The sequence below is a fragment of the Malassezia globosa genome, assembly GCF_000181695.2.
Source record: "Malassezia globosa CBS 7966 chromosome Unknown mgl_sf_16.1, whole genome shotgun sequence".
Taxonomy (NCBI): Eukaryota; Fungi; Basidiomycota; class Malasseziomycetes; order Malasseziales; family Malasseziaceae; genus Malassezia; species Malassezia globosa.
Window position 1 is genome coordinate 1 of NW_001849851.1, and position 16,903 is coordinate 16,903.

The 16,903-nt window shown below is 46.0% G+C and overlaps 7 protein-coding genes across 7 annotated transcripts; 2 read left to right on the forward strand and 5 right to left on the reverse strand.

Annotated features, from left to right (window-relative positions):
- Positions 1 to 141: 141 nt before the first annotated feature.
- Positions 142 to 1,458, reverse strand: MGL_4248 (uncharacterized protein; the record flags this gene model as incomplete). Its single annotated transcript, XM_001728555.1, has 1 exon — positions 142 to 1,458. A coding segment is annotated over one exon (1,317 nt), but the record flags the coding sequence as incomplete, so codon positions are not given.
- A 288-nt stretch (positions 1,459 to 1,746) lies between these two features.
- On the forward strand, positions 1,747 to 2,955 carry MGL_4249 (uncharacterized protein; the record flags this gene model as incomplete). Its single annotated transcript, XM_001728556.1, has 1 exon — positions 1,747 to 2,955. The coding sequence occupies one exon, from the start codon at positions 1,747 to 1,749 to the stop codon at positions 2,953 to 2,955; it is 1,209 nt and encodes a 402-aa protein (XP_001728608.1).
- A 185-nt stretch (positions 2,956 to 3,140) lies between these two features.
- Positions 3,141 to 3,843, reverse strand: MGL_4250 (uncharacterized protein; the record flags this gene model as incomplete). The annotated part of the gene is made up of 2 exons (XM_001728557.1): positions 3,141 to 3,170; positions 3,229 to 3,843. 2 exons carry the CDS (start codon positions 3,841 to 3,843, stop codon positions 3,141 to 3,143), a joined length of 645 nt encoding a protein of 214 aa, XP_001728609.1.
- A 171-nt stretch (positions 3,844 to 4,014) lies between these two features.
- Positions 4,015 to 5,439, reverse strand: MGL_4251 (uncharacterized protein; the record flags this gene model as incomplete). The annotated part of the gene is made up of 1 exon (XM_001728558.1): positions 4,015 to 5,439. The coding sequence occupies one exon, from the start codon at positions 5,437 to 5,439 to the stop codon at positions 4,015 to 4,017; it is 1,425 nt and encodes a 474-aa protein (XP_001728610.1).
- Positions 5,440 to 8,047: 2,608 nt separating this feature from the next.
- MGL_4252 (uncharacterized protein) lies at positions 8,048 to 9,988 on the reverse strand (the record flags this gene model as incomplete). Its single annotated transcript, XM_001728559.1, has 1 exon — positions 8,048 to 9,988. The coding sequence occupies one exon, from the start codon at positions 9,986 to 9,988 to the stop codon at positions 8,048 to 8,050; it is 1,941 nt and encodes a 646-aa protein (XP_001728611.1).
- An 873-nt stretch (positions 9,989 to 10,861) lies between these two features.
- Positions 10,862 to 12,793, forward strand: MGL_4253 (uncharacterized protein; the record flags this gene model as incomplete). Its single annotated transcript, XM_001728560.1, has 1 exon — positions 10,862 to 12,793. The coding sequence occupies one exon, from the start codon at positions 10,862 to 10,864 to the stop codon at positions 12,791 to 12,793; it is 1,932 nt and encodes a 643-aa protein (XP_001728612.1).
- Positions 12,794 to 13,523: 730 nt separating this feature from the next.
- MGL_4254 (uncharacterized protein) lies at positions 13,524 to 15,068 on the reverse strand (the record flags this gene model as incomplete). The annotated part of the gene is made up of 1 exon (XM_001728561.1): positions 13,524 to 15,068. The coding sequence occupies one exon, from the start codon at positions 15,066 to 15,068 to the stop codon at positions 13,524 to 13,526; it is 1,545 nt and encodes a 514-aa protein (XP_001728613.1).
- Positions 15,069 to 16,903: the final 1,835 nt, after the last annotated feature.

Sequence of the window (16,903 nt, forward strand, 5' to 3'; positions counted from 1 at the left end):
GCGAAATATGTTCATCTGCTCAATGCCTTTTGTTCCATATCGCTGAGACAAAGTATGGTCTCCGTGAAAGTATTGGTCCAAGGGGCGCCCAAGCACAGCTTGATATCGATAAGCACTGAAAGCGCCGGGAAGCACACTCACATATCCAAACATGGACTCGAGTGGTTTGTCAAGTATATTGCTAATTTTGTACTCAAAATTCTGTGAGGCCACGAGCGGATTGAAAAGCTTTATACCATGTTTTATCATGGCATGTATTTCACCGCATGCACCACCAAGTTGTGGATTGTTGTGGAAAGCTTTCCACAAGTGATACAATGACAAATGTCCTAGTTTAGTGCCCACATCAACTAGCACCACAATTTCGGGCTGAAGCAGGCGCCCTAGTGCATTAAAAACCCATCGATGACTGTTGATTTTTTTGGAGTTTTTCTGCTTGAAGCAAAAGATCATTTGTACAGGTACAAGGTTGTTGTCGGAACCTGGACTGGGCTGAACAAGCACGGGGGTGGGATCCACGGACAATTGTGTTGTGTACTCGAAAATATGGCCAATTGTCTCATTTCCATTCACCTCACGTTTCATTATGCCATCTTGATATACTCCGATCGTGGCCAAAATGTCCAGCGTTTCTTTATCACAAGGCTCAATTCCATCAAAGATGAGCGACACAACAATACGCTGCCAGCCTGGTTGTCCCTCTTCCTCACATTTTTGCCAGTATCGCGACCACTTTTTTCTGACCATGTCTCTGATATTTTGCATGATACTGTGTAGCGTACGAGTGAGCAAGCTGCGGTCTTCATTATAGTATGTTAAAGCAATCAATATTTCCGTAGAACGATGGTATTCATTTGAAATTCTTAAACCCCATCCATTTTCAGCGCTAAATTCATCTGGATCACATGTCACTGCTGAGTACCGCAAATGCGTAAATTCTTTTGGTTGTCCTTGTTCACGGTACTCAAGGAGCACTGCGTTCGCTATTGGTGAAGGCACCGCATAATCAAGTATCCAGTTCCCAGATTTGAGATGAATTTGCCTTTTTTTACCATGCTGAGGAGGCCTTTGTCTTTTAGCCCATTGTAAGGATTCCTGGTCGAGCTGCTCTGGCAAGATTGGAGCTGAATGATGGGATGGCGGTAGTCCCAAATATAATGATGATTCGTTTTCTTCAAAACTAGGTTTATTGCTGTCTATTAATGAGCCTGAACTTGATCGCATTTTTAGTCGTTCTGTGATCGAGTCTTGAATCTGTTCATACTCTGGTTCGTCATAATTGTATGCCTCAAACAATGCTTGACCCTCCGCACTTTCCTCAAGATCATTTAGTCGATCATGCCACAATGGCCCTTCTTCAATAGCAGCATTTCCAGCTGAAATCGCTTGTAATACATGTTGCTCGACCTGTGCATGCGGCGTCGTTCCTGATTTTCGCCCACTGCTTGGTAACACCATAGCAGCACTGAAGTGTCATGCGCCGTTCCTGACCCCAACAAAGGTGCAGTATGTAGTCAACGCATTGTCGGCCGACATCGAGCACAGCCTGCTGACCGCACGGACCAGGTTGGAACAACTGAGTGTTCGAACAGTCGAGGCCCAATCGCTCAAGTGTCGAAAAAAGCCGTGTCAAGGCCAGCTCGAAGTGCCAAAGTCTTAAGATTACCTAATCGTGTACATGACATCGCGACGACGCGTAGCGCGACCTATGAAGCCAAGCTCGATCACTTGTTATCACAGTCGGTGATGAGCAGCATGGCTGCCGCATCGCTGGACTCTATTGCTGCAGGAGAGCAACTTATGCAACTCGACCAGGCTATTACTTTGACACTGCAAGAAATTGATGAAAACTTTTCTCAAGCACACCAAATCGTCACCTCACGAATATTGCCTGCCATCCGTGAATACGAGTCATCATGCTCTCAAACTTGGCAGAGTGCGCGGTTTTGGAAGCAGTTTTTTGAAGCTTCTGCACAAGTATCACTGTCCCAGCAACCTTTCGAAGAAGTAGATGGATCTATCAATAATTGCTCTGATACTACAGAAAATCAGGTTCTAGCCAAGGGCTCGCATGATGATATTACACATGTAACCCAAGAGAGCGGTCCAATGGCATCCCCCCCTCGCATGAGCACAAGTGTTTATGCCTATTCAAATGACAGTTCGCAACTTGATACACCATTTGAGCGACTAAAACGAGATGTTGAGGCTAGTCGGCAAGATGATTTGAACAAAGCGCCAGAAAGGCCTCTTAAAGAGGCGGACATGTCAATGCCTACAGATTCATCTGTGATATTGTCTGATATTCCCAAATCGTCAAGTCCCACTAAATTGAGACGGCGTTCCTCAGCTCGGCCACGTATTAGTGTTGTAGCCAGCCGGGATGGACAACCGACAACCAATCCCTTCACGACTGGTGACACGTCGAAGTCTTGGAATGGCATTGCTGATCTACGGACAACACCACTCCGTTCGAATCAGCATTATCGTGATGAGAGTGGTGATACATCATTAGCTCTGCCTGATGGTATGTCACCACCTGTAACGATGCAATTCAGTGTGCCGCAAAGCAAATACAAGAAAACGCCGGCCAAAGAAGCTGCAAGAAGAGTCGTCCACGATTTGCTGCGCTCTGTGGGAGGAGACGAGGGCGATCTCACTTTAAATGATGTTTCACCCAGCACTGCCGCATCCCAAACCACACAACGGAAAAGTGTAGTGGGTACCCCATTGTCTAAAGAAACCCATCACCGACGTGATTCATTGCCAACGCCGCCGACTATTACAAAAGTGTATGAAAGTACAGAAAGATCTAATGGTCGCGCTGAAGCAATACATAGTCGGGCGAATCTTCTGCTGGATTCGGGTGAAGGCATGTTTGAAAACACGTTTGTTGGTGAAGATGAAGAGAGCGATGAAGATGACGAGGACGAGGAAGAAGATACCTCGTCTTGAGTTCATACTGACAAATGCAAATTTTAACTTCTGCGTCCGGCACGGCGCATTTGATTAAAGACGATACCCTAGTAGGACTATGACAGTGTCGTGCCCCTGATGCACAAGTGGTATAAATAGGTCAACTGCGAATATGAATGCAAGACTATGACCCATCTTCAAAGTGAATCTAGTTCACACAACGTCTAGACTTTCGGACGCAGAGAGTTGTAATGCTACAATGTTAGAAAAGCGTTCACAATCTGGCCTGACAAATAACCCTCTGGTACGTACCTCGCCCAATCCATACATCTTGACATGATACGCGATGCAAAGCGGTGAACGGTCCTTAAACTCTTCCTCACCTATCTTTATAATAGGTAACCCGGCTTGAATAACATAAATAGGAGTATAGAGCACCTTGGACAGTGCTAAAAGTTCGGGTTGACCGCCCCAGGCAGACGAGTTTTCCATAGCATCACAATACTCCATAAACCTGGCTTTGGGGTCTTTCTTTTGAGAAGACTCATCCATGCCAGCAGAGGATTCATCGAGATCTGAGATGAACGGCATGAACTCTTCAGCATGTTGTCGCATAAAACTAGCAGCAGCTCGCCGCATGTTTTCGTAAGTGTAGGGCTCTTGTGCAGGGTATCTTACATTCATCTGGTCTGCCACAGCATTAAATAGGCAGTGCCCATCCGGTGTGATTTCATGCACTTGAACTTGAAGCTCGTCACATAGCTGCTTCAACCCAGCCTCTTCAACAGCACTTTGATTTACTTGAGGTGCCTCAGCCATTTCACGTTCAACATCAGCACGTATACTATCTAATCTTTGCTGCTCGCGAGCGTCTTTGGCCATTTGCCGCCTTTGTTGACGACTCATTTTTTTAGGCTCACCAGACATAGGGGAATGTTAAACTGTGGGCTAAAGTAGTGATACAATACGCGGCACGTCCAACAACAGGCGTGGGTCAAATGCCACGACTCATGTGCCTCCACAATAGAACGCCGACCAGGGCTCATGGTAACCATCTATTAAGACCTTCGTGTCGAGTTAAAGAGAATGATACTATGACTACTTGCAACGGACATGCACGATGGCTTGTCCGTGTTCTTCGTATTCTTGTTTGCTGATCCATAGTTGATGAAATGTGCCCAAACTTGCAAGTATACTACCGCCGAGCCAGGTTGAGTGACGACGTTCAGTGTAATTTCCAGGAGAGTGTATACGAATTCGCTGGCTAGGTGCTGCCACACTCAGTTCGTAACTAAGACGATCCAAAAAGCCCGGAAGAAGGGTTCCACCTCCTACACAGACGATGTTACTGAACATGCTTGCGCGTGCGTCGACATCGACTTCTTTCGTTGCTTGTAGGATGAGGTCGGTCAAACCAGTATAGGGTGACTCGCGAGAAGGCAGTACTTGTGAATCGACAGAATACAAACTAGGTGTGAAAAGAGCCTCAGGTGCTTTGAATCGAAGCATTCCATATGCATCGTTAGATCCGTCGGGGAATTCGAACATTTTTGTGGGGCGCGCTGATGCCTGAGCCTCATCCCAAGGTGCCTCCAACACTTGGCACACAGCCTCCTTAAAGTCATTGAGAACCTGCATTGTGTGGTACATGCGGAAGGATGGAGTAGTTGAATGCAAACGATCTTCTCTAAGTGTGGCTTTGGCAGGCATACCAGGATCACAAGGTTGCTTGCTTTTGACGAGGAATTGTGGGACGATACTGTCAGCAAGCCATCCAGTGATATTTTTGTCACCCATTTCGTGCGTGAGGCCCCACAATAATGCGCGAGATACAGCATCACCACCATTGGGCTGGGTGTGAATGCCCTTACGCAAAACAAATCCGTCTACCACCGGAATCGCAGAGACACGCGAAGCGCCCACATCCACTACTAAAGCAGTGGGACGGCCGGAGGAAAATGCGCTTAACACAGTGCGATTTGCAAGATAAAACGCGGGCACGTTAAGCCCTTCAAATGCAAGTTCGGCCGCTTTCCCACGAGCTGCACGGGGGTTATCAGCAGGTTCAGTGAGCAAAAGGGGATTTTCAGTTGGCTCGGCACACAGCGCATCGAAAACATTTCTCGACATTGCATGCAGTGAGTCGAAGTCCTGGACTATACCGTTCTCGTCGAAGGGAGTATCGATTTCCAGCCCGCGTCGCCAATATGACACACCAGAATCGCCCAAAAAACGTTTCCTACCGCGAGAAGCATCAAAAGAAATACCACGCGGTACAGGTGGCTTAGAATGATTTTCAACATCGTTCATGGATACATCGCCATCTTGAGTCGGGCCTGGGTCTTGCTTCAAGCCTTCTGTGCCATACAAGTTCCGTTCTTCGTCTGTCATGGGAAGCCAACCGTAAAATGAAGGAAGCATTGCACGTGGTTGATCCTCGCCGGCCCATCCCCCTCGGATTACGGATGCGCCAGGATCTAGCACTACTGCATTGATCTCATCACCACCATAGATTCCTGGCATCGTTCTGGTGGCTTGAAACTTGACGGCTGTGCGGCACAGCGGATGTTGCGCGTTACCTCACGTGATTAATGCGAGGGTGGCGCGTCACGTAGCGCTTGCGCTTTGCGTGTAAAAAGCCCAATGCTGGGGTTTGTTGGCGTGTATCTTGCTATAGCCCCTAACTGCGGGGATATGCGCAGCACAATGACGCAGGAGAATGGCACGTATGCTTGCAGTCCTACACGAACACCTGGCATAAAATGGAAATATTCTGGCTCTTCGCCAGGAAAAGAGGCGCCTACGACTGCCTCGCCGTTTAAACGAGGTGGCGCAGTGAGTAATAAGTCCGTCGCAACAACTTCGCGAATGGGACGAAGTGTTTTTACCGATAAGACAAACCAATCTCCCTCTCCTGTATCTAAGACAATCCGAACAGGTGAATCTACTTGGCAAAAGTCTTTATCCCCTTCTGTCAAGAAAGATGGTCTGACAGCGTCACCAACGAAGACACCGTGGGATAAGATGACTAGCGATGCACGCGGAGCTCGCTTTATTACACCAGCAGATAACATTGGTCGAGCAGGGCAGATCAAGGCGCGACTAGGAGAGTTATATGATGCAGAACGGCCGGATGTCAACTTGGAGAAAGGTGATGAGACACAGGCCCTGGATGCCGTTTCGGAGGAAGAATTCTACCCTGAAATCGAAGAATTACCTTCATCCAACAATCCGAAAAGTAAGTCTCGTTTAATATTGACGTTTTTCTTAGGTATTCCATATGATTTCCCCCCTGAATTGGACGGATATCCTCGAGCGAAACAGGCTGCATCGATGTTAGCGAAGCCACCGTTACTTGGTCGGATTTCGGGGGGAATGGATGCATCTAAGAATACATGGGTCAGACAAAGTGATTTGGCGCTGAAGCCCTTGAATGCGTCTTACTTTAGGACGCGTCGTAAACAACAAGTGGTTAGCCAGCGACAGCCAGCTATGCCGCGACGTAAACCGAGAGCATCTACAACTGACGTGATGCATGATTCCTTGAGCACATACATTGAGAACGTCATTCACCAAACATCACTTATAGAAGGATTCCAAGTATAGTCCACTACGGTCGAATAATACGGAGCTTATGAGCTTTGGGTATCGTGTCGCGAAGGTACACAAGTTCCTTCGCATGTAAGGCAGCCTGTTGCCCTACGCCATCACCATTCCAGACGCGGTGCTCAGAATTAAGGCCATAAATGACTGAGCGTTCTGAAAGCGCATAGGGTACTCCTGTATCTGACCCCACAGAGCATCCTGCCCCAATCACGCAGAAGTTCGGAATACTTATGGACGCAAAGACTCGACTTGCTGGCTCAAATATGTTGCAATTTCCAATTTCAGCGGCACATACACAGCATCCCGCGCGAAACGAGTTCGCATCACCGATATTCATTCCCCCCTCGTTGGCACTAACAAGCTGTACGCGTTCTTCCACGATGCAATTTTCCCCTATAACGATTGGACCTCGAGAGGCGTCAATCTTTGAATGAGGATGTATGACTGATCCTGTTTTTATTGTGACTGATCCTCGAATAGTCGCATCGGCTGCAATAATTACACGAGGATAAATCTTTACTCTTTGCGCTGCGTGAGAATAGACCAGAACAACGTACGTCTCGTTCATAATGGAATCTTACGTCAGTCATTCACGTCCTACACTTTCGCAAACTTCATTGCTGAGGTAGGTAGCCCCACATTCGTAGATAAAATGGTCGGCCGAAACCTCTATCGCTAATCGTTCTGCAGCTTTCAACGCATGGGCCTCTTGACATGATGTGAACTACATCATGATGGCTACAAGTCAGTTGCTCAGTTCATTCTTAGTATGCTCATGTTCACCATGCAAGAAATTTTGAACTTTCTTTTGATTTTCCAGTCTTGTGAGCCATGTAACAATATTGCGCCTTGCCCGCAGTGTCAATCAGACGAAGAATGCCACCAGCTTTATCCAAATGCATGTTACGCATGCCCTCAGAATGTGTGTATTTCCACCAAAGAGAAGCCGGACCTTGTAGCACCTACTGTAGGAGGAACAGTAGGAGGTACTATAATTCTCGTTACGGCGATAGCTGTATTGTGGTGCATGTGGCGTAGAGGACGAGAGAAAACCAGGTTCCTTGACGAAGCGGGTGAAGAAGGAACCGTGCAACATGTGTGTGCACAAAATATGGCAAACCAGTTGGCGAAAGTTAATCAGAAGCAAACATTGTTGGAACAACGAGTTTCACAAAACTTTGATGCGATCCCTATTGCTTTGATATCTAAGCCCGTTGAAATGGAAAGTGCAACGCCCTCAGATTCCCTTCCGACGATCAAGCACGAGTTGTGGCGAATATCCGAGCAAACAGAGCGCAGCTCTACGACAGAATAATTATTACAGCTCTGCCAACAATACGACTAGCTTTGCGTCAAGTCTCTTGCTACCAGCATGAAATCCAGTTATGTCAAAATTCATTTGAACTAATATTCCCTTAATTAAACCATCACAAAAAGCATAGTGGCGAAAAAAAAAAAAAAACCAAACTTCTGAAATGAAAAGCAAAAAATATCAAAGAACATCGACGAGGCTATTTGTCGCCCTTTATAGAGTCACACTGACGACCTTGAACGTAGCAGGCTTGCTTGCAAGCGTCAAATTCTGCTTGCTAACTGACAAGAACTTATTCGACTTGGCGTCCTTAATCGAATGACCCCGGCCATTGCCATTATCGAAAATGGCAAAGGTGGCACCATCCTCCTTCTTAGAAGAGAGCTTCAGAGAGTCCGTCAGGTACATGGGCTTCTTGCCAGAAGTCGAGATCTTGTAGGCATTGTCCTTGGGGACTTTGCCCTGCCAGTGGACGACAAAGAGGTGCTTCTTAGAAAAGTCGCCTTTATCACTTGCAAGAGAAACGCTGTTGTTAGAGTGCTCGAGTCGATGTCCTTGAGCGCTAAAGCTAAGCCAACGGCCCTCGGTGACATTTCCTCTCACAGACTTAATACCCTTCTCTTGCGTGAGTGTCTTCTCCTCCTTCAGACCTTCGTAAGGCACCTTTGGCTGGACGTCACCCTTAAACTTCAAGATGCAGTTCCAAGCACCATTAAACTCGCCCGTAATCGCATCCTTGGTAGGTTCGTCCACCTTAGGAATGTCCGGAACGCTCATGTCTGAAGAGTTGAAGTCGAATGCATTCACCAGGTTGCTGAGTTGCTCACGACGCCACTTGTTCATCACGTCAACGGTGAATGGCTTGCCATTCGCCTTGGCCCACTCTTCAAGGAAGAGTGTCTGACTTTCATGAGACGTTACTTCCGTAAATACACCACCCTTACGAGTGTAAGGCGAGATGATGTAGAACGGAAGACGGAAGCCAGGACCAGTGGGGGCAAGCTTGCCATCTGGCGTGTATGGGTCGTGGATCCATTCACCAGGTGTACCACGCTCAGCATGCGGAGACATGACATGGTCGGCCCAGCCGCCCGTCTCATCGTACGAAACCATCAGGGCAGTAGAGTTCCAGTTCTTTCCATTCATTACAGCCTCAGCAATTTTGCGCTGGAGCCAGGCACCATCATTAGGGGTGTACGGAGCGTGTTCAGAGAGGTACTGAGGGCCGACGATGTAAGAGACTTCAGGCAAGGTACCGTTCTTTGCAGCTTCGTAAAATGAGTTGAGACCTTGGAACGAAACACCACGGCGAGCAAGATCTGTCTTGTTCTTAGCAGCCAACTGATACTGACGCCACTCGACAAGCGTGTTGTCGCCAAAGTTGTCAAAATCTTGGAACAGCTGCCAGTCAATCTTGGCATCACTCAGATACTCGGGCACTGTCTTCCAACGAAGCGGACGGCACGAGAAAAGGTCACCATTTTTGCCCTTCAAACACTTCGGGTCGCGGTTGTTATCAAGCACTGTGCCACCTTTTTCAGGGTGTCCACCAACGACACTACCATTGGCATTGATCGTAGTTGAGAACCATGTGACACGGTTTGGGTCTGTAGATGCAATTTGGCCTTCATAATAGGCGTCCGAAACGACAAAGTTCTCGGCAAGGGCGAAGTGCACAGGAATATCGTCACGTTTGAAATAACCCAAGGAATAGGGAGTGTTGTTGAGTGCCCAGCGATCGATGTTTCCATCATTCCATGCTGCATGGTTCGCTTGCCACGAATTAGAGCCTGCAAGCATACACTGAGCACGCTCCTTGTAATCACCACCTTGATGGACGAGGTACCAAGGAAGGAGCTCTTTAGCATCTTTTGGTGGCTTGTAATCAACATCAGGACCATCCGAAACCTTCACCATCGAGCTGTTCACCGGTTGATGGAAAACGCTCTTGCCAGTATTGTTTGAGACATGAACGTTTGGATCCTTGAAACCTCGGACAGCTGACATCGTACCAAAGTAGTGGTCAAACGCACGATTCTCTTGCATGAACAAGACGATGTGCTTGATTTTCTTGAGGCCTTCATTAACACCATCGTCTGCCAAAACTGGCGAGAGGATAGCGGCAGCCAAACACAGCGCACCGAAACTACGCATTGTCTACAACTTGAGGAGTGCCGGTGGTGAGTTGCGTAATAGCGCCGTTTTACCTATATACTCCTGTACATGTTGCAACAATGCAAGGGAAGGTTGAACGTGTTGTAGGCACGTGCACCAATCAGAATAAAGATTTCCCAACGAGGCAATATGTGAAAGTGGGTATTTGGTCACTTCGCTTGCGCATGGCTTGATTCGCGCTTGTCGAAGGAACATGGATCTAAAGGCCTACAAGTTGATGATGATAAATATGTCTCAAACGTATAGAATATGTTCTCAATTGATTGATCCAATCCGCCCGTCCTTGAATTATATAGGAGCAATAAATTTGGCTCAACTGTAAGACATGAATTGCTATTCATCGAACTACATGAATGACGACCTAAATCTAACACTTGCAATAAACTGTGAATGGTAATTTCTTGCATATCGTTTTATCACTGTATCTTCCCTTCCGTGCAGAATGAAGGGACTCCGAACATCCATGATATTAATCATTTACGCGGGGAATACATGTTTATAGCCCGTCTGTCCCCCCAAAAAAAATCATATACAAACGCGTTCGGAATCCTCGTTATCGCATGCAAATCCTATAACACTTCCAAGTGCTAGTTTGGCCGAACAAACAGCACACTATTTTAGTGGCTTAGCCAAGACCTGTTCCCCTAGCAACAAACGTAATTTGTGTTTGTCAGCTGACAAATCCTATCTAAAAGGTAAATATATGGAGACTTGACGCTTCAAAGCGGAAATATTCTGATGTCAAATAGGGGCACTGCTGTTTTATTGGTTAATTAGAAATGACGAGGCCCTATGGGTGCGGATTGTGATGGTGATCCGCCCTTGTTTACCACCCTCATCCTACCTTGTGGGATGCCAGTCGAGAATGCTGAGAAAGAGTTTGAGCCGCCTCGTGAGCAGGCGTCAGCAGCCACTTTTGACACGAATTCTTATAATCGGACGGCAGAACCTCCTGTAGAGGAACCAGATCGCCCAAACACGCCAAACGTCGTTTTACATGAAGATGAAGACGGCCACTTTGAGGTTGTTGCAAGTGGTGAAGAAGCTATTAAGAAGTATAATGATCGTTTTAAGGAAAAAGCACATCGTATACCTGCCCGACCTGATGGAAAAGTTGAGCTAACACATGAAATGGCCCACGAAGTTACAGGATTTGCGTTTCCAGCATGGAAGAAATGGTATATCCTGTGTGTTGTGTTTCTTGTCCAAGTCAGTATGAACTTCAATACGTCCATTTATCCGAATGCGACTGCACTCATTCCTGAGGATAAAGACAGGTTCGGAGGCGTTAGTCCACAGGGTGCACGCGCAAGTCAGATGATCTTCCTGATTGCGTACGCGTTTGGCTCAGAACTCTGGGCTCCATGGAGTGAAGAACTTGGACGGTGGCCCGTCATGCAACTTTCCCTGTTTCTGGTCAATATTACACAAATTTGGTGTCGATTTTCGCAAAATTATGATTCCCTTCTTGCTGCTCGTTTCTTCGGTGGGTTGTGCACGGCGGGGGGAAGTGTCACGCTAGGTATGGTAGCGGATCTTTATGATTCGGACGACCATCAATATGCTATTGCATTTATTGTTCTGTCGTCAGTGATCGGTACATCAATTGGACCGGTCATTGGTGGATTGATGCAAGGCTTTATGAGCGATCCTGTTCATTGCCTCAATTGGATTATTTGGTTGATGCTGATCTTCGGTGGTTTTACTCAGCTCGTGCATGCGCTGACTGTCCCAGAGACGCTTTCATTTATCCTGATTGATCGTGAAGCTAGGCGGAGACGAAAGGCCAGGCAAGAGCAACTGAACGGCACTTTGAGTCAGAACAAAAAGCGCGGGATCAGTTTTCAAAGTTTCGAAGAATTTTGGCTTTCACTCCATCCTGTGTATGATTGGTTTTCTTCGAGGCCGGAACGTACTCCACAACCCGGTGATGAGAACATTTACGGTCCAAATGAGCTGAAAGAGAATCGGTTTAGTGCTAAAGAAGTTGCAAAGCTTTGGTTCCGTCCCTTCCATATGATTGCAACTGAACCTATTGTATTGTTTCTCTCTTTGCTCAGTGGATTTTCTGATGCACTCATCTTCACGTTTGAAATGTCGTTTGATTATGTGTTCAAAGACGGTTGGGGCTTCAAGCCTTGGGCTGTCGGGCTGGCATTTATTTCAATCAATGTTGGATATATCATTGCATTCTTTTCCTTCTTCCCGACTATTATGAGTCAAAGACGTGCACGCAGAATAGACCCTGATTGCCTTTACCCAGAAGTGCGTTTATGGTGGCTTCTTTGGCTTGCACCACTGGAACCCATTGGTTTGTTCGGGTTTGCATGGTGTTCTTACGGTGAGCCACAAGTTCACTGGATTGCGCCATTAATATTCGCTGTCCTTATCGCTATTGCTAATTACGCCATTTACATGGCCACCATTGACTATATGGTTGAAGCATACGGAGAATACTCTGCTTCCGCTACCGGTGGTAATGCGTTGGCTCGTGATTTACTCGCAGGTATTTCAGCCATGTATGCTGTGCCAATGTATGAAAAGATTTCGCCCAGTCTGTCTTATCAATGGGCAAGTACGTTTCTTGGATTTGTTTCTATTGTGGTTATCATTCCTATCTACGTCTTTTATTGGAAGGGACCACAGATACGTGAGCGCTCTCCCTTCTCTTTGGAAATTCTCAAACGAAGGAAAGAGGAGCGTCTCCGTGCGAAAGGCGAAATGGAAGAAGACTCGGACGCAAACCAAAAGCCTGGAGAAAAGACTGGTGCTTCCTTGGCTTGATTGTATTGAGTACATTGATAAAAAATTTCATTCCAACAGTGTAGTTCTAAGTCTTTACTGCGTTTGAGCAAAAACTAATTTTGATATTGAACAAAATGAATTCCAAATTCTTTATGTGGAAACAAGGGGAAGCCTCTTGCTTTATTTTGTTAGAACGAATCGAGACTACCCAAAATATCGATCACAGAATAGTAAAATCTTTAGCAAAGTGTGCAAGTATAACTTGTGATTCATTCAATAGAAGGTGAAGACGACATATTACATGAAAGCTATTATTTTGCATTAATAGTTCCACGATCTAGAATACGCTATGAAGTTGAGTCGAAATATCGATATCAGTCAAGCGTATAGTTGTGCTCGAACATACTTAATACATAAGTGACAAGTCAGACAACTTGAATCTGAGCAACAACTACACTCTTTCTGGCATTCTAGATGAAGAGAAAAATATTCAAACCGCTTGATTCAAATCACAAGGGCAAATGTTTTGATTAGCAGCCTAATCGGTGCCTGTGATATGATAAAAGTATTCTGCTCCACTTGGACAATATCGTGTGACGGGCCAAAGTCGATATACGAAAGTACGCGGTATTTATCCGCATTCGAGACTTAACGAAAGCATGGGCTGTTAAAGCATGTCAACTGCTTTGGTCTCTTGCGAATCATGAATCGTTAATATTATATGACGAAATCACAGGATTACGATCAGCTGTAACCCAAAAGTCGTCTATCATTTGTGAAAAAAATTAATCTCAAGCAATCTTAAAGGCAAATATGCGACCAAAGTGAAAACAAATGTCAATTCAATGGCAACATCGCCACCATTCTCACCAAAGAGGCCAGCAAGGGGTCCGACATACCAAGTAACAGCCATTCCCATGACCCAACACACAACTCCCACCAAGAACACTGTAGCTGCAGCAATCCCATGCGGAAGACGCTTGCGATCATTCCATCCCTCCAAATCGTAGTTCGCAAAATCCCGTTTTCGAATAAATGTGTGCTCAAGAAAAAGGATGACAAAGTAGCTTGTACTCCAGTACCCAAGAAAACTGAGGAAGTTTTGAAGGTATGTATTAAGCTCTTTCCGTCCAGCGAGACCTAGAGCAATAACAATTCCGAAGACGATAACCTGTACAACGATACGAGGAACAAATGCGACCCAAGGCGAAAATTGTTGAATAGTAAGCGATACACTGTATGTACTGAGAAGGTTAAAGCAGATTCCCGATAAAACAAGAAGAACCAAAAGAAATTTTGCAAAGCCAGTAGGGTAAAGCATGTCACGAATGAGATACCCAATTCCGTCGTTTTCATAAGCCTGTTTCCAAAGAGGATGGTTGTTTAGAGAGCTGGCCATTATTGCTCCAGACCACATGCAGACACATGTAGACAATGAAATTCCACTAGCAGTTAAAAGAAATACTTTTGTTCTTGATACATTCGCAGGATATTGCACATAGTAATCGGATGCAATTGGAGACCATGACGCACTGTAACCGTATATGACAGCGAGAAATGTGAGCACTGATCCTGCCAAAGGTGTGGTTCCTTTAACTGATGCCGGCGAATGATTGTCGGCATATTTGCCCGTCTCGCCTAGAATAATGAGAAATACAATGAAAAATACACACCAAGAGTACTTTTCGACAAGCAAAATCAGGCGAAGACCAAATATGCCAATAACAAGTGCAGCGACAGCAACGATAATAATTCCAACAACAATAGATATATGCCCATCAGCCACAGCCGTTAGAGCAAGGCCTGCAGTGATTGCACCAACAGAAGACCAGCCAATCTGCTGCACGGTGTTCACAAGGGCGATAAGTTTGCTTGGAAACCAGCCGAAGCTGTAACGAGAGACGGACATTTGTCGAAGACCAGTTGGTGCGCCAAATGTAGCGCAGTATGAAGTCACAAAACTTCCAATTAAGTTGCCAAAAAAAATGATAACTAGACTCTGTCTGAGACTGAGTCCGAATTCCGCTCCAAGCATACCAGTAGCACAACAAGGTAAATTCAAATTACCAGAGGCCCAAAGGAAAGCCATGCCGAGCTCATCATACCACTTGACAGGTTTACGATCTTCCCCGCGCTTCCTTTCAATGGCCTCTGCCTCAATTCCTAACTTTGAGTTGAGCCATGCTTCAAATTGGAGTAATGGTAAAAAAAATGTATACAATTTGGTCTCTAGGCGTTGATGAAAAGATATAGATTGTCTGCACGAGGACTCGAGCGATTCAATATCAGTGCGCTTTTCTGAATCTTTTTCCATATGTTATCCAACAAACTTGAGGGAGAAGAACATTGACCGCCGGTACCGCCGCCGTAATAAGTCTTTACCAAATTGCGTGCTCGGTCACATCACTACCGTGAGATAGCAAAAGGTTGAGCCAAATAAGGTCTTATCTTGAGCCAATTATAACGACCGATGGTGAAGAACTCAGTCACACAAAAGCCCACGTGGGCTGATTGCGTGCTCGGTCATATCACTACTGTAAGATAGCACAAGGTTAAGCCAAATAAGGTTTGATGAGCCAATTATAACGGCCAATGGGGAAAGAGCTCAATTACCCAAAAAATGAAGCCCACCTGGGCTACGTGGGACCTGGCAGGCATCCGAGTCACAAATGCCTGCCGCACGAAATCCAAGCACACAATAAATAAAAATTCACTGACTTACGATTTTTTCCTTAGACCAGTTTGTTGCATCGAAATTACGTCTCCTTAAACAAGTTTCTTTGAAGTAACTGTTCTTTATACATATCTTTTGAATTCGCGCGCCTAATCCATGCCCTTATTTAAGAGTTAAACGTTTGAATGACATGTTTCAGATGTATCGAACGCTTCACGGTACTAGAATCAGACACATGTATTATAATGGCAATATCCCTGACTTATTCTTCCCTAATGTGGGAGTATATGGATACAATGTGCAGTCAACTTTCTAAAAAATTTAGGCAAAAGGTCCATTTAGACGCACTGCAAGGCAATGACACGTGAGCAGCTATGAAATTTGTTTCTTAGCGTATGCTGCACGCAGTTCCATGAAAGACCGTGTAAATTTTATTGGTTGCCAGCAATTGGGCTATTAAATGAGGTGTCCTGCAAAGCCACGTATGCAAAAGATTTAGGATTGCACCATGATTCAAACATCATATAAATGATGGCTTAGAATTGACACAAGATTTCTGGCGTGTTCTTGTTAAATAAGATCGCGTGCTGAGATACCTTCATGCAAAAAGTAGTTAGAGAAAAGCTAACCAGAGACATCGAATGTAACACGCGCACGCTGCAAAAGACCGTATGCCATCAAATTGTTAACAACTGGACAAAGACATCATACCTACAATACTACTTGTTGTGACGCCTTGTCATGAGAATATTCTCTCGTGCCGAAAGGCATCTCACAACATGTCATAGGATGATCTGACACAAGCTCGAAAGACTCACACAGACATAATTACGAGGACAAAGGTATTCTATCGGTCCTGGTTTCCACCGAACAGCCATCTTGGTTCATAGAGGCAGTGCATGTGTGCGTGTTTTTATGTCCCTTCTACTGTGCGGCAGGGCGCCAATCTATGCATGCAATGATAGCGCTCCATGTGGAAATCGCCGCCCTCGCGTCTCTTTCGACAGATCCGTTTCTCGCACGTGAATCCATTGTGATTGGGCAGCGCTCATCGCTACGTTTACTTCATCAGCCAATAGGAACCTATTCAGGCTCATTGGTCCGTCCCGGAACGATGCGGGAATTCGGCTCTTGCCATGTGACAGGGGGCGTAGATTTAAAATGCGCTCGGTTCAAGTACCGCTTCTCTATCTTCACACAACATGGAGCCAGCTAAGCTGATTGCCGAAACATTCGAAAACGGTTGCAACAACGAGTTCACCACCTTTGGCTTCCGTTTCAGCCAATGGGAAGAAAAGGCCCGTCAAATCCTGTCGGCCAACTCGTATGGTTACGTCAAGGGTTCCGCTGGTGACGGTTACACGGACAACCAGGAGTGCCAGGACTTTAAGAAGTGGCACTTTGTGCCGCGTCGCCTTGTCCCAGTGGCCCAGTGCGACGTTGTGCCGAAGTACAAGGTCCTCGGACAGAACGTG